The 17,133-nt window shown below is 42.2% G+C and overlaps 2 protein-coding genes across 4 annotated transcripts; both read right to left on the bottom strand.

The window, feature by feature from the left end:
• Positions 1-1,443: 1,443 nt before the first annotated feature.
• Positions 1,444-11,126, bottom strand: LOC147435361 (uncharacterized). Of its 3 annotated transcripts, XM_086488437.1 has the most exons (7): positions 9,921-11,126; positions 8,390-9,785; positions 2,730-5,798; positions 2,524-2,551; positions 2,353-2,435; positions 2,162-2,276; positions 1,444-1,820 (listed from the first exon to the last, which is right to left on the bottom strand). In XM_086488437.1, exons 1-6 carry the CDS (start codon positions 10,076-10,078, stop codon positions 2,226-2,228), a joined length of 4,785 nt encoding a protein of 1,594 aa, XP_086344563.1. In that variant the 5' UTR covers positions 10,079-11,126; the 3' UTR covers positions 1,444-1,820; positions 2,162-2,225. The 3 variants fall into 3 exon arrangements, with proteins under 3 accessions (XP_086344563.1, XP_086344560.1, XP_086344561.1); XM_086488434.1 differs by lacking the exon at positions 1,444-1,820 and having other exon boundaries at positions 2,221-2,276; positions 2,524-5,798; XM_086488435.1 differs by lacking the exon at positions 1,444-1,820 and having other exon boundaries at positions 2,221-2,276; positions 2,524-5,798; positions 8,417-9,785.
• Positions 10,452-11,696, bottom strand: LOC147435360 (uncharacterized). Its single transcript, XM_086488438.1, has 4 exons — positions 11,543-11,696; positions 11,248-11,338; positions 10,627-10,729; positions 10,452-10,547 (listed from the first exon to the last, which is right to left on the bottom strand). The coding sequence occupies exons 1-4, from the start codon at positions 11,694-11,696 to the stop codon at positions 10,452-10,454; spliced, it is 444 nt and encodes a 147-aa protein (XP_086344564.1).
• Positions 11,697-17,133: the final 5,437 nt, after the last annotated feature.

Below are 17,133 nucleotides of genomic sequence, written 5' to 3'. Positions count from 1 at the left end.
TCTTTTGGAAAAACTCTTCATGATGTCCTTCTAAAACTCCTTCAAAGTCTTGAGCCATCACCTTCACATTTTGATGTACTACTAAAATTCTCAAGCTAACTTTTCAGAGACAGCCAACCTTTATGAAACAAGATATTCACACCTTTACAAAACAAGATTCGCTCATCATAAGCTTACATGGTGGTGTTGGATGAAGCTTAGTGGTGGCGGGAGCATATGTTGGTATGTCCTGGTTACTGATGTGTTGGTGGAATGTTGTAGTAATCAAATATTGTTATGTGCGATTAAGCTAATTGTCTCATTGTCTTGCGGATGATTGTTATGAGTCTCTCTCTAACTTGCTTTTCCTATTATGGGCTTTTCCTCAAATTATCTAGGTATATATAAAGCAAGTGCAAGAACGCATTTATATATTAACTAAACATTGATTCTACTTTATCATCAGAAGTAATACAATCAAAAGGTACTGAGATAGCATATGCACCACTGTATATAAAAGAGTTTCGGTAAAGTCGACAGTCAAAACATGGTGCCATTTCCTCCATCTTCCAGCTTCTCCATTTTATTAACATTGATTCTGTTCCAGTTGATCTACTGCCTCCTCTCTCTCTTTACCTTGATCTTCTACAAAATTATGATTGGGACTTGATGTTTGAGGTACTTCTCAAACATCAACTCCACTAATTCCAACATATTGTGAATTATAACCCTTCAACTTGTTTCTTTCACTCTAATATTATAGAAGAGTATTTTAGAAGCATTTATTTCACACTCTGATGATTGGGCTTCTCTACTCTGCGTGAACAGTGTTGCAGACATCTCACTCTAGCTCTTTTGAACACATCATATGACCAAGCTTTTTTCACAGGATAGGCTCTCTTCAACAACCATTTAATGAAAAGAATCTGGATGCAAAGCCCCTGATATGTTAATATGACTTCCAGAATTGCCGACAAAAGAGACGAGAAAGAACATAGCAAACTACAGGTGTTCCTGGAACGGCCAGAATGGACTCCCCCAATAACCTAGAACAGGAGGTAGCCCCACTTTTTCTCTTCAAACGCATTTTTCTTCGAAGATGATCAACCAACCACACCACTTGCTTTTTGAGAGACCTCTTTACAGATTACTTTCATAGATAAGAATTGAGTTGTAGTTGAACATCCCACAAGCACCTAAACAGAACTTACAAGATTCATGTGACTTGCGCAGGATAGCTGACAAGCCAAAAGCAAAAAAAAACGCAGTTGATGACTTTCCTTGCAGTCAAAACATCGTGGAAGTAAATTAGTAATGGACAATCAACCATGGAGATCATAAGCTGCGAAGTTAATGGTTTATGCATCAGACCACAGTGAAGTGCAGACATTACAAGCTCAAACATGGTGGATCCACTTCTGTTAGGCAGCACCTGCAATGACAAGCACCTTGACAAGCCGTGGGAACAAACTTGAAAAAGCATAAAAGACTCTTGCTTTTGTTTACAACAATCATCTCTAAGATTGATTCTTTTCATGAGCAATGGCAAGTTTGTGCCCCATTCACTCACCTTTACATTTAGCTGAAAGAGACACTGTTTTACAAAGGTTACTCCCTGGTTGCAGATGCAGTACCAAAAAGCCTTGGCAAACATAGCTTTGTGTCATCATGATCATCTGATACAAAGAGAAGACCAGATTCTCTATGACGACAATGCCACATACAATGTCCAGCACATCGATCAAGAATAATTGACCTATGAATTATCTTTATTGATGAGTAAAGGCTGACTGACGCCTGGAAAAACGCCCAGGTACTGTAGTGAACACCGCGATGAAGACCTGGCGCGAAACATTGCGTTAAACTTTGAATTATCCTGAAGTAAATACTTAGCTCGTTTTATTTAAACTACCTCTTGTCTGCAAGAATAATAAGACAGATCCAATTTTCTCGCCTAATAGACCTATAACATTGCTTTATCGCAGAAGGTAAGAGTGGAGATTCTACATGAGCCAGCATTTCTTTACAAACACTCCACTATTGAGAAAGAAAGCAAGGAAGATCTTTTAACGTCTATGTGAGGCCAAAGTCAGCCCATGAGACAAATCCTTACACACGTGACATGTCACATGCACAACACACTCAATCAGCTTCAACGACATAGTTTTAGCAAGTAACAAACCTTGAGGCAGGGAAGCGGGGCAGAGACATTTGATGAGAAACGCGAGGCCCTCTTCGTTATCATGTCAGCAGACAAGGGAAGAGCTCTCAGCTGTGGTACACGGCATGTCTCTTCGCTGAAAGAAGGCATACATCAAATAAGTTTTTTTCGAACGGGACAAGACCTTGACAAACCGTCAAATCCTTGCTTACCTGTGGATCGTAGAATGTCACGACTTTGGATATCTTGTATCCACTAACATGCAAATGGTTGCCCTCATCATGTTCTCCAAAATCTGATTTCAGAATAATGACAAAGAGAAAATGGAAAGCATCAGCTGAGAAGACAACTTGAGGGTACTGTGGTTAAACAAAAGTGCATACCAGCTGTTGCTCCTCTCTGAGCTCTGTACTATATCAGCTAATGTGCCACTTCTGTATCGAGTACTGCAGCCACTGCCGTCCAGCTTCTGAATGTCTTCCAAGTAGGTGGCTGAGGAGGGTTGCACTGGAAAAGCTCGACTCTGTTGTTCATTTTGCTGCAATGAGCAGTTAATTGTAGTAAACTGCCTCCCGCTCTGTTGTACTACCTTGCCACTGCCTCTGTTCAGACCTGAAGGAAGCAAGCTGCTAGCACCAGGCGAAGGGTCAATAAAAACTTCAGTAGACATTATGCTGCTAGGATTAGCCACAGCCAGCTTCTTCATAACCAGTTCTCTGGTTGTCCTCAAACTTCGTGATCCATCATCTAAAATGCACATTGGGGTTTGAGGGGTGAAAATGCCGGGTTCTTTATGAGCAGGCATCTTCAAATGGACAGACTTACTTGGGGCTGAATTTTGTAGGGCTTGAGATTGAATTTCCAAATTGTCAGTCATAAATGAATGGCTTCTTGACATGCATGGATCCCCATGCCATGCTTCAAGACGTGCAGAAGAATATATTTCTGGACTCAAATTATGTGCATAATGATTTTGAGTTTCTGGTAGAACTCCAAGATGCTTGATAGAGCTTGAAGGATGGAAGTGTTGGACTCCATTCTGATTGCATGAACCTAATGCTTTAATGCTGTTGCTAGTTACAATGACATTTTGGCCCATAAGCTTAAAGACAGGATTACCAAAAATGTGCACTACACCTTGATCCACAGGGTACTCGACGGTCCCATAATTACTAAGATTAGAAGTCAACTCTGCGCCGAGGAAACCTTCCCTTGTCCCATTGACACAAGATGTTGAAGGATCTCTTCTAAAAGGAGAAAATGATGGCAAGGTATTATGAACCTTCTGGGAAACAGTCACACTGCCTCCCATTCCATTCACAAACTCTGGATTTATAATGGAGGTGTTTGCTTTCAGAGCCTGCACTGCTGTGTGCAGAACATGTCGCTGCATGGTTCCATTACTTGCTGATGGCACACGGGATTTACCAGCCCCTTGCAGCGGCAGCAGATTCGAGTATTCACAACCTTTTGTCAGGCTCTTGTTCGTACAAGGATACAAAGCCTGCAATGTCCTCTGCTGTTCACCTGAAAACCCACTATCTCCCTGCAATGTTTCTTGCAGTTTTCTAGAATCAGTTGCCGATATTCTTCCAAGATCAGCAATTGAAGTAGCAGACATTGGAGTATACTCAAGACCATTGCTATCACAGCTGCCGACATGCCCATTCCCTTGCAAAGATTCTGATCCTGAAGACAAGATCACCGGACTTGAATCAGAGCTCAAAAACCTTGAAGCTAACTGCATCTGTTGATGATGATGTGGCACTTGGGGGCTCAATGTGCCTCTTTGCAAAGTTTCAGTTGATTCATGACGTCTTTGATTGTGATCCATCTTATTCATGAGAAAATGGTTTCCATTATCCAAAATCCGCATATTTTCTCTATTCAGCGGTATGTCATTTAAGCTGACCCCTGACCTTTCATAAATGTCACCTACTCTAAAGGCCCGACTAGCACCATGTTGAGCAGAGCACTTCAACTTGCACTGGCCAGAAATCTCTAAGCCCTCCGAAACTGCCTGAGGCTGCCCATTATCTTTTAAAGCTTTTATCCCAGAGGCCTGGGATTGAGGATTCTCATAACATTGTGGAGCAAGTTTTGCACGTGCGCTCTCATTATCTTTGACAGTGGACATAGGATAGTGTGAGGCAGCCATGTTGTCATACAACGGTTGCTTGGTCTTGAGATTGTTGCTGGGCCGACCGTCAGTTACATTCTCTGCAAAAAAAGATTTCCGAAATCCAGATAACATCTGAGGACGATTCCTTGGATCAGTTTCAACTGAGTTTAAGTTACTGAAGCTCGCAAAAGGACTCCCACTGCCATCGGAAAAGCCAACAGCAGGATATTGTGATATGCACATATGTATTTTGCCGGTCTGCTCAGCACCTTTGGATGTCTTCCTGGAAAATTCATCTCTGTTATCCACATAAGCTTCATTCAAAGATGCAGTTGTGGAAGCCTTTATCAAGGAACTTGTGCATACGGAAGCTCCAATCTCTCTCAAATCTGAAATTCCTGTACTACAAAGGGGTGCCTTAACAAGGATGTCTTTCACACTTGCCCCTGTGATCACATTATTCCTCTTTTCAGGAATCTGGCAAGAATTCGTCCCTTCCACCTGATGAAGGGATAACAAGCTTGTAAGCGAGCCTAAACCCTCCTCACGCAAGTTTCCATCATCAAGCTCCACCAATGGACATTGACGCATTTCTTGCTGAGGACGGTCAGTATCCTCGATTTGAGCCCTGCCTGATGAAAAAGACCTCTCTTTGGGGGACCTTCCATGCTCTGAAAGACTGTCTAAACGAAGATCCTCAGACAATGCAGGTTGCTCGGGACAAAAGCGAGCTCGCTTGCTGAGTTCACAATACCCCTCTCTTCTGTCCTCCTGTACACTGGTGAGACTTCTCCTTTTGAACCTTATCTCTTGACCGCCACTCCACCCACCACTTGGTGCTGTGTTGATTCCACATATGCTCGATTTTTCTTGCAGTTCATTTGCCTTTGGGCTACCAAGCCCTTCAATCACATCCTTTCCCTTCTCTTTGCATGAATTAGCTACTACTGTCAAGAGACTCTTGATTTTGGGAGCTGCCTTTTTGCTTTTGACAGGCCTCTCAGATGGCAGCTGAAAAACAACCTCGTCGTCCTCACCACTGGTCTCCTCGTTGCTCAGAAACTGCTCACTCTCTATTGGAGTACGTAACCGCTTTTTTGGAATTTCATTTGGAGATTTGTGATCAAGTTTCGTACTTGTCCCATCTGAAAAGGGAGGACCCTTTGACAATTGATGCTTGGAAAACTTAACAGACCTAGTGCCAACGGCCTCCACATCTTCCTGAGGAAGATTTTTGGCTTCATTCTCGTCTCCATTGCCACCCTTAATCTTCTGCAAAAGCCTTCTCTCTTCTTCTGCACTTGTGTCTATAATAGTGAACCCAAGAAAATCTCGAGAAACCAACCATCTTTGGCCCCCATCTTCTTTACTTAACAGATTGCATTCTTCTGGCATTACAATCTCCCTTGATGATATGGCATTGGTTAACCCTCTCTTCTTTTTCTTCTTAGGCACAGTTATCTGTTTTAAATGCATCGCAGGAGAAGTTGCATTCACGGGTTCTTCAGGAGTTAAATGTTGGTGTTCAACTGACCTCTGTTATAGCCACAAAAGGCAAAAGTGTTAACAAAATTAGGAAGGGGTTACAATACGCCTTTTGACTATTGGCCAGGAAAAATATGTATTATTCCCAAAAGAGAAGGAAGTAAAATGGAAATTGATATAAAAATTAGTATCTATAAAGGTGCATGTATATACACTAGTACTAAAGCTCCTAGTTTAAATGCATAATGCAAACCGACAAGGGACTAGTCCAACAATTTGAGCAAGTGAGAATGCATCAAATGTATACAGACTCAAGTACTACACATAAAGATTTTCCTGTAAGATCCTACCGTACAATTTGCATAATAAATGCATAATAAAACACAAACATAGCTGCAAATAATTAGGCGCAACACAGCATAAAACTGCATACAGATTCGCGAATATACAGGTTATATTCAAAATGAATGTAAACATTGAATGAATGTTGACTCCTCAGTATAATCACATCATCAAAACAAGATACTTTCACATTTTTTAAAGAGGCATCTTGATTCATTAAAACTATCCTTGATACACTGTGAACTTCATTAAATAAAGCTTGGCAGAAAAGAGCAAACAGTTGTGAGTGCTTTGGGCCACTGCGCTCTATTTCTTGTTGCTTCAAATAACCTACCTGTAAAGACCAATGAAGTAGAGCTTGGCATCAAAGAGCCAAATATTAGGAGTAGCTGTCTCTGACCATTGAGCTAGATGCTACACAACAGAAAAATAGTGTGCTGAAGTATGAAAGTCTCAAATTTGAATCACGCTAGCCTGCCTTAAGCTCCTTTCTCATCCTCACCTTTAAGGCTGCTTTCTCATCCTCACCCTCTTCCCCTTCATCATCCTCATCACCATCATCATAATCACTCAAAGTATCATTCTCCTCTCCTCCATCCTCTCGGCCCAAGCATATGACCCATAATACCGCTTGGTCTCCCCATCAAATTGATGCATACAGAGCTTACACTTGCAGGTGCATTGCCCTTTTGGCAAGAAGTTTAATTTTGTCAACAAATTTCCATTCATTTCCTGCCTTTCTTCCAATAAACAATCAGCAAATCAGAAGAAACTGCAAATTCTCGACCCAAACCGTAAAGTTCTAACAGCCAGACACAGAGAAACAGAAAAGAGAGAGACTAGTTGGAGCTCACTGTTTGTAAACGATTTGGACTCGAAATTTGTGCGCACAAAAGTTCACAGGTTACATCGGCCCAATTTGTGAATCATTTTACTTTAAGGTAACATCAAATCGTAAGGGGTTCTTTTCTGTTGCCCTCTTTTTTGGTCAAGTATGGTATACCATATCATACGAATATGATATTCAGCTTTATAATTATACAAGTCCAAATCCAACACTGTAACAAAGAGCCGACTGCTCCTTTGGGAGTGACTGCATGCCACTAAGCTCTACTCAATTGTTCCATGAACCTACCACCAGCAACATGGCTGCAAAGTCAGCGATTTTCATAATTGAAGTCAAGGAATGATATTGAAGATACTCAAGTCAAATGTTTTGCTAGAAGAAACTTCATGCCACCGGGCTGTGCCAAGTGTTGAACCCCTAATTAGGCCTGATCCCTTTACTTCATATTTATTGTTAAGTGTTCTTAGACTTTCGAGACACTGAATTGTCCCTTGTGTCTGAAATAGTCATACCCCTTCCTATCAAGATTGGGAATTGATGTAGCCCTCAGGTCTCTCTCTTTCATGAGTATTCTAATGAAGAAGCAAATAATTCTGAGTCAGAGCGCAGCTCCTCATAGATATGCACAACAATATAAAACTTGATAACAACAGGTTGAAAGAATGACAATACATAAAGCAAGCCATCATGAATGGAAACAGTAAAGAGTAGAGTAAAGAACAAAAACTAATGTACACTTGGTCTTTTCCAGAGTACAACACATCTTGTTTGAGGTTAGTAGTTGTGAACTACAAATTACAGAATGATTGCTTTGTCCCTTAAACTGGCAAGGCATGCCCCTACAACTAAAGTTCTCTGAAAAGAGACTTTGGGCAGAGGAGCAAACAGAGGTAGCAAAACTAAATTCAGCATGAGCCATCCCTCTCGAGGAGTACATTCCCTTAACCCCACAAACAACACAGTGGAGTTTAGACTCGTAGTAAATGATGAATTTTGGAGATTGAAGACACTTCAAGTTGGGCAAACCCTTCATACACACACGTTACGTAACAACTAATAGCACCTACAACTTTACAATGTATGGCACGTGGCATGCATCACTCTCATGAACCTTATAGTCCTCAAGATAGAGCATACAAAGCAGTCCACTTACATGCATCACATCACATGGTTGTGTATGTTAAAGTTTCCAAACGGATTAGATTTTACAAATATCAGTAGGTAGGATAATAGGTAGGTAGGTTGATATTACTCACATTCTTATGTCTTCAGGAAAATAATGCATGCATATGATGTTCATGCAGGCCCTCTGCACTATTATTGTTCTAGATCAAAAACTGTTTCCCCTTTCCCAACCTATAAAACATACACTCCTACGCCCACAAGTGCCAATAAACTACACATAAGACTGTAAACATGTTAAAGCTACTTCAAGGAATAAATAAGTTAGTACCTCTAGTGTCATGGCTGTCTCACGTACCCGTCCACTCAAATCAGGCTGCTTTGCAATAAAATATTCTCCGTGTGACTTCTCCACCTGTGGCTGCATCTCAGATATAGACAATTGTGGAGTGTCAACTGTTTCCAAACTACTTCTAGCTTTCCAAGCAAGCCCACGATGTAAAGAAGTTCTAGGTTGCCTTCGAACTAAACCACCAGTCCAGCTAGGAGAACAAGAAGACTCCTCCTTTGGTGTCTCGTTATTCAAAGCCCAAAGTTTTGAGCTTCGCTCCAGATCTTCCAAAGTTCGAGTAGGAGCTGTAGCACAAATATCTACCATGGAACGCATTTTCCTTGGCTTAATCCTGTGTTTGTTCACCCTTGATTCACCTTTCTCACCAGGTAATACACTCTCCAGGCAGTGATCGATGTGTGCATTAAGTGCAGTGTTAGACGTCGAAGTAAAATTCAGGCATACAGGGCACACTTGGGGTACCAAAGCATCCAAGTTAAGGCCTGTAAAACTAGAGTCATCACCATTCCTACAGTTTCTTTCCAATCTTGGTGGCAACCCTCCAGTATTGCGATCAGTGCACAAAGCTGTTGTGTGATCCAAGGTCAGCCTGTCACTTGATAACTGAGTTTCAAACTGCCCAAGAGTCCTTACTTTTGATGACTTTGACTTGAGAGAGCCCACCTGCTCTTCACTCGCTGGGGACTCATTAAAAAGCGATTTGGACTTTTGCTGCTGAATAATTCTAACCGGGCCTCCTTTAACACTGTTCAAACAAACCCTTGCCTCAACGGCAGAACCAGAATCAAACTCGTTCTCATTTGAGCCCTGAAACTCAATGTCTTTCACTGTCAACGAACTATTATTTTCCATGAGGAGAGATGCGTTCTGCTCATGACCACCTATTCCAATTCCACAGTCAGACCCATTCATATTGCACAAGCTTGTGCTTGCATGGGCTCCAAGATCATTGTCAAGAGACCTTTGTGAACTTGTAACGCCCATCTCCTGAGCTGACTGAGCTGGACAAGACTTGGTAAGATCAGCACCAGTCGAATGAACTCCATTGGACTCCTCAGAAACGTTGGTCCCAGGAACATAGTCCCTATCCTGCTGCCCTGTTGGTAACTTTTCAACCAAACCCGGGGCTCGACCCTCCTTGTGGGAGTTGCTAAGTTCATCCCCCTTACTTTCTTCACCAAGGCCATCATCCTCTTTTGAGCTCGATACTTGCTGCAGATCATATTCACCCTCTCCATTATCGCAGACCTTACGAAGATGCTCAAATGGGGGCAAGAAAGGTTTCAGGCCAACAATCGAGCACTTCTCTAGGATCTTTTGACGGAAAGGCCAGCATTTAGAAAAATCTCTTCGCCGTACAGTGGACACAAAGTGCCTGCAGTGAGTACATGGCAATATAAGAAAGTAACAGCAGTGATACTAAACAAGTGGCAACCTGCAGATTATGCCACAACAATAACAGAAGTTATAAGAGATAATTAGAAAATTTCAACATCATGTTAATATGCACCTTATCTGAAACGAAAAAGCTTCGTCCAAAATCGTTTCATTCTGCCATATCTTAAGCTCATTTACATGATCATCTTGCCGCTCCTGAACTGGAAATGACCTAGATTCTGAGCATTCTGCTATATTGGCATCAGGGTTAGCGGATAACAAAGTGCTCATTTGTGTAGATTGTGAGCGATGAAACACCCTCAAAACAAGGGACAAGCAGCTGTATCCATGGGAACACTCACTGAGCAGATCCCGACTGTGGTGGACCCAGCTTATACCTCCACCCTACTCCTGGCAGTACATGGAAGGGTGTGAAGCAACAACAAGCTCCAACAGGTCCTCACAATCACCAATATGTTGCCGACATGGCCAATATTCATAAGTTAGAGTAGGACAGATTTGAGAAACTGAGCTCGTGTAGTAACAACATACAATATGCATATGGTTCCGACTGCAGCATGGAGTTTGCTGATCTGAGGCTGTTGGTTGAAGTGCAATGACCCAACGAAATGAACTCCCAAGCAGGTCGAGCTGCTTGAAAAAGCTACTCTAATAAATGGAGCGGAATCCAAAGTTGAGGATCAAGATCATAGAAAAAGTAAAGCGCTATAGGAGAAGCGAAGATTAAGGAACGTTGAAGCTGCAGGAAACTGTATGAAGTTAAACAGAGAGGCAATCCAACGTCAACCGACCCGGAAAGTAGAAGCTGAGCTACTTACTTTCGGCTTTCCTCTGACTCTCACCACTTGCGGGAGAATAGTGGAAGGTTCTTTGGTGTTGCAGTACAGCTCACAACAATCTACTAAGGATGAATTTTGCCTTCTACGATATCACGAAAAGGCCTCAAAATAACTATGAATGATGGGCAAGGGGCAAACTGTAGCGTAGCTGTATCGCTAGCTTGTGTTGATGATAGATAACATATGATCATGGAGGGGAAGCGGACAATATAGAGTCCCACTCTGCATGTGAGAACTAGGTCCCTAGCTAAGCTCACAACACGGCAAAGAATGTTGGACGCGGATTCCGAAAGATTAAGGGAACATGCGTCATATACAACGCAAGCCTGCAGTTTCCTTCAAGGAACAACGGAAACCCATAATCAGGATGTCATACAGAAACAACGGAAACCCATGATCAGGATGTCATACAAAAAGCAAATGATGAAGAAGACAGAAGAATTTCAAGAGGGTGTGTGAATCGTGATTCCCTTCTCGGCTGTGTTCTAAGCAATTAAGTAGATATGCTGCATGTTCAGTGAAGCTCCCCTGCGAGTATCACGTCCTTCACTCGGCACAAGATCTGTGGTACGAAGGAGCAGATCCGCACAAATGGAGCACGTGGAAGCCTCCAGAGTGTACGGGTGACGTTGAGAAACCTTCTGAATGAAACAGGAGGGAGGATCTCGTTGCAGGAGGGAAGGAGGCGAATCTGCAGAAAGCAGAGGAAGCACAGCAACGTCCTGTAGCTGAGAGCACGAAGGCAGGGAAAGGGGGCTTCGAGCGGACACACACACCTGAGGGTAGGAGAGGAAGAGGCGGACGAGCGGATGTTGAAGCTGCGGCAGAAGGGATGAAGCTGATGATGCCTGGTGTGTGCGTGTGTGAATGGCTAGCAGAAAGTTTAGCTAGGTACTCGCTTGCGGTGGTGAAGGTGAGGACGAAGAGAAGGGTACAGGGTCGTCCGCCACGCTGGCATCCCTGGCAGCCGCCAGCATGTCTTGGCTTCTGACCTGGCAAGCATTTTCCCCTTGGAAAACGGAGCTCCAGTTACAAGCTGGTTCATGCATCCACACAATCTGAAGCTGTGGGTTTATAGACTGAACCGGCGGAAGAAACAAGCTTTCCTAAACGTGCCGCCGCCTAGTGTGAACATTGTGGAGGAGGAAAAGTGAAAAAGTGAAGGGGGCTGAGAGAGGCAATCAACTCTTCCGAGCGGCGGGGGGGGGGGGGGGGGGGGTCGGAAGAAAAATGGAGGGCTCGACGGAAGAGTGCCTCAATTCCAGCCAATTAGATTTTGCCATGGAGGAAGAACACCCCTTTGCTTTTTTTCTTCCGCCGCCTAGTCTGAACCCACCCTCAGGCTGCTTATGCTATGGTCACATGACTTAATCATCACTTATAGAGAACTACGCCAAGAGAGAGAGAGTAGGCCATTCATTCTCAAAAAATTACAACAAACGGATGCAAACTTTTTGCCATTTCACGCACATGCATCCATCCGTGCATCTGTTCAGTCAAAAAAACAACCTGTTTCGTTCGGCCACGTCCTATGTGCACATGTAGTCATCTGTTCGCGTCCTTTCGTTGTTGGAGTTGTCATGCGAAACAACAGTGACAAACAAACCACGTATTGTCGATATCACAAAGATAGCATTTTCCAACCAAAACAGGACTGCTAACATTGTAGAGAATGCATGAAAGAAACACATGATAAGAAAAGATCTAAATGTCCAACAACCACATAAACGTTGATTGACAACCATAAAATAAGTTGTTCTAAGTACATCAAAATGGATCATTGACAATGATACAAAAGCCTCGAAATTGCTGCCCATTGGCAGCCATAAACAGAAATGCTTGAGAACCATAATGAAAACAACAGAGGTTTCGCGCATTGGCAGCCATAAAATAAGCTACATGGAAAAAACTACAGCCGCATGGCATGCCTCAATCCTCGGACTCCAAATCATCATCAAACTCTACAAAACACAACTTCGTGACATTAGACATAAGCTTTATGGATACATATTTAAAATCTTAGTTGAAACAAAATACACTATTAGTTGGAAAAATAAGAATAATTATTAAATCCACAATCTGCTACACATGGACGTGTTGCGCTTTGAACCCTTAACACTAGAATGGTAACAGGACACTTTTATGTCCTTGGACACTTTTGTGTTCTATTAAGTGACCATTTTGCTTGAATTATTTGAAGAGTATGAAAATGAATTTCTAGGTGCTATATATCCACAAAGTTGCCTTGTGAGCTGAAAAAAACTTGACATTTTTTTTGAAGTATCGATTTCACCACTAACTTTACTCTTGCACAACATTTTTGAACCTAAACTGTGTGAAAAATGGGTCCTGTTTTTGGCTTTTTTTCAATTTTTTGCAACTATACCACTCTAAACTTCATATTTGTGAGGTTTAGATTGCTAGAGGATAAGACTTCATAGTTCTCAACATGTTTTGATGCTTGTAGGAAGAGCTAAGTGTTAAAATTGAAAGTTATGACCAACTTACAAGAATTGCATAATCCTGTTTTTTTGGCCAAAATTAGCACTTTTATGATTTTTTTGGTGGCTTTCTTGATATCCAAATTCAATTTTGATCATGTAAGTGTAATGTATAACATAAAGCTAATCTTTCTTGAGTTTTGGGGGACCTAATATGCTATATAGCACAGTATATGATGATGGTTGAGTTTTTTGATTGCTGAAGAATACAAAACATTTTAGAGTAGCAAGTATAACTTTCTCAATATTGCTAGTTTCTTAGGCCAATTGTGTGTATTTTGTAGGTAGTAACCATATCTAATCATAAACTACAAACTTGGCTAGATATTGAGTAGTTTCTATGGGTTTCTAAAGGTCATAATGCTAAGCCCAGTTTTTTCATGTTTGCTGTATTTAGCACTTTATCATTGCCCCCAAGGTTCCACTTAGTAAGAGATTTATTATCCTTTTGACATGCTCCATGGCTCCTTTTGGACCCAAAGGCCCAAAGGGAACTAAGAAAACATGTATATAGTATCTGTATTGAGTGTGACTATAGAAACTTTGATGATAGGTCCGCAGAATGGCAAAAATGCAACTTTTTTGTACCTTTTTTTTTCCAAAAAAAAATGGTGAGGTAAAAGCAACCATATGTTTTGATCACCAACCCATTGAAGTTAACGGGGTATTTTATCTCATGTCTTACAAAAATCCCCACTCTTATTTATATGCAATCAACCGTAAGAAACTGTTGTTTTGGGCAAAATGCATTGGTCCATCAACTTTGGAGGGTTGTAGTGACCAAGGGATGAGAAATCTTACAAGTTTCTCATTTTTCCCATATGTAGTAGTCCTTGAACTATAAGCTGATCATGAAAGGATTTTTCAAAATGAGTGGATCTACTATGGTTTTGGAAATTTTTCCCAAAACCCAGAAAGGACACTTTTATGTCCTTTTAGGTTACCAGTCTAGTGTTAAGCTGCTATGGTGGAATAAGGTTGCCCTTATCTGCAAGGCCATCTCGCGGTGAGTAGGATTACCACCATCATTGGGAATTGGCTCTTGGTAGGTTGGATGCGGATCTCGCTGATCAGGAGGCTCCACCTTGCCTCGGATTCGCACAAAGTTGTGTAGGAAACAACAAGCTCCTATCAGAGTGGGTGCGAAAGCAAGATCGACATTGAGATATCATAAGAGACCAAATGCATTTTCCACTTTCACTCTCCCCTTTGAGAGTTTCCTGTCAACCGACGTAAAAGTTGTCCTATCTTTACTCGATATGGCTTTACCGAGAACGTCCTCGCTTTGTAGGCTGAGTTTGTAGGCCGTATTGTCTCCCCCTGAATGTGCAATAGTGGTCATTCGAGTGCTTCTCACCATTTGATTTGACTAAACAAGTTGCATTCTTTGAAGTGAGAAGAGTCGTGCACCCCTCTCACAATCCTACAAACTGCACTCAGATTCGACAATACCCTGTAGGAGGATGCTGATCAAAAAACCATGCATCATTGATGTATTGTGTTGGATAGAACTCTCTTGTTGGCTATCTCTATAGATGGATGTGAGTCCCATCAAGTGCACCGGCAATATGTGGCAAACTAGAGGTAGCCTCAAATCTTGTCATTATCTGCTCAAGGCGATCTCCATGTAGCACCCTAATGTCGACCCTATGGAAGAAGTCGGTATTGTTCAATATGCGACAAATGATCACCACATGTTTGTGAATGGTGGTTTCACCCATGCCAAAAATATTTGCCATGCTTTGTGAGGAGTGTCCATGCGCAAGTTGCCAAAGGATGCAAGAAAGTGCAGCCTCTGGAGAAAAAGGATCTCTGACAAATTAAATTTGTCTTCGCTTGGGGGCAATAGTGGACGAATCATGTCTAGAAGCAAAAGAAAGAATTTGTGAGACATGTCACATGCGCAAAACAGTAGGGATCTTGTTGAAGACCAAAGCACATTGTGCACACTACGAAAGAATGTGTGTTGGAGAGGAAAACACCACCATACCCTTGGTGCAAAACACCATGCCACTGAATCAAGCACCCCGGCCCCCATCGAGCCACCATCCCACAGCCCACCAACCATGCATAAGCAAACATAAGTATGAAGAAGTTGTTTCCTCCAATTCCTCCAAGCGTTGGCGATGCAATAGCCAAGGCCTAGTGTACTCTCACACAATAATGTCATCGTCCCAAAGATATGTACCCATTCTTCCATCCTATGATAGCAAACAAACATATTGATTTGGAAAGGCAAAATAATGGCAAGCAAACAAATATCCAAATTGCGAAGTAAGTTAAGACATACCTGAGTACGACAAGGGACTCACACATAAAGAAATAATGGAATGCAATTGAAAACCTCACGTGGAAAAGAATTACCATTCTTAATGTCATAAAATCTGATATCTAATATCTAACCAACCCAAATGATTCTCTCATATTAAATTGATCACTTAATGTGGGAGAATAAACGGGAACAAGGATTAAGATATAGACATGTGCTTATAGATCTATCTCAACACGGGGTCAATGGTAAAGGGGCCCAAATGAGAGATGGTCTATCAAAGAGCAAGGCTAACCAATGGAGCATAAGACCTTAGCGGTAGCGTCATTGAATACCTCCAATAATGTGTGTAAAAGTCCTTTGACCTTAGGTAAGCTAGGGCTGACCTTGAGCTGCGGGAATCCGACCTAGCGGGAACGCGACCCAGCTCGAGGTGCTTGATGATTTAGGTGATTGATGATTGAGATGCTTGAGGTGCTTGACAAGCTTGAGATGCTAGGGTTGCACTTGAGGTGAGAACCCAACCCACGCTTAAAGTGCTTAATGGCCAATCTTGTGGTGGGAACTGGGCCTATGCATGAGGGGCTTGAGGTGTCAAAAAGTCAAATATCCAATCCCTACAAGGAGGGGGCGAGCCCTACAATAGGGGGGATGAGAGAGAACACCCACACACTCGCACAAGGCATGCATGGTACAAAGAAAGCAACAGGGGCACTTGTCAAGTTCCTCCTCATGTTGCCCTCATGGTGTGCCTGAAGCCTATTGGTTGGCCACCCAAGGGGTCCAATGATAATTTAGGAGATTTAATTAATTGATTTTGCATTTATCTAGCCCTCTCTCTCAAAGGGTAAAGGGGGACACTTGTCTCAAGGCTACCCTTGTTGCTTGTAATGCCTCTTGCTTATGATTGGCTAGGCCTAGGAGGGTCCAATGAGCTTCAAGCATGAGCTACAAGGGGGGGTCGACCCAAGCAAGCTAGGGGGTTTCTTAGGGGGTATACTCACCCACACACACTCACAAACACTCTCATTGTGTGCTATGCAAAGTGCAAGAGCTCCCCTCCTTCTCCAAGCAAGGAGAGGTTGAGAGCCTACACCAACACTCTTGGCTATGGAGTGCAAATCCAACCAAGAGCCATGCTTCAATGCTTAAGCTTGCCATCTCCTTCTTCTTCATTACTATGCTATTATGTATGCTAGCAACAAGAGTTATGATAAGTGAGGAACTAATTCTTTCTCCTACGAAATGTTTCTTCTTCCTCTTCCCTACCCTCATTCCCTGCTAGCTCTCTCCACCTTTGAAGGTGTTTGAGGTCTTGGGACTGAGGCTTGGGATAGTTAAAGCTTTCTTCAAGTTTATGTTATGTTTGTGATGCATGAAGCTTTCCATCTTCATTGCATCACCTAGGTCACAAGGAACACAAAGATTGTATTGTAACAAGTCTCTATTAATGGGAGAAATCATAATACAAATGCCTATTGGCGGGGGGACCCGCTCCACATAAATCCGGTCCTCAATTGTTGTCATGTTCTCTAAATTCTCTCTCTAAAAGTATTGTTCATGCCAAGTTAACTAATTGCTATGATTATGTTGCTATCTTCAATTATGTTCACCCGCTATGCTCACAAAGTCATTTCTCAAAAGTACTCTCATTGATTTCCGCTACTCTCAAGTTAAATAGGCCAATTCCATTACACTTAATGTGTGACCACTACT

This window comes from Adiantum capillus-veneris, chromosome 18 (assembly GCF_014529385.1).
Source record: "Adiantum capillus-veneris isolate H3 chromosome 18, ASM1452938v2, whole genome shotgun sequence".
NCBI lineage: Eukaryota > Viridiplantae > Streptophyta > Polypodiopsida > Polypodiales > Pteridaceae > Adiantum > Adiantum capillus-veneris.
Note: the sequence above shows the minus strand (reverse complement) of the source record. Positions and strands in the feature narration are given on the sequence as shown.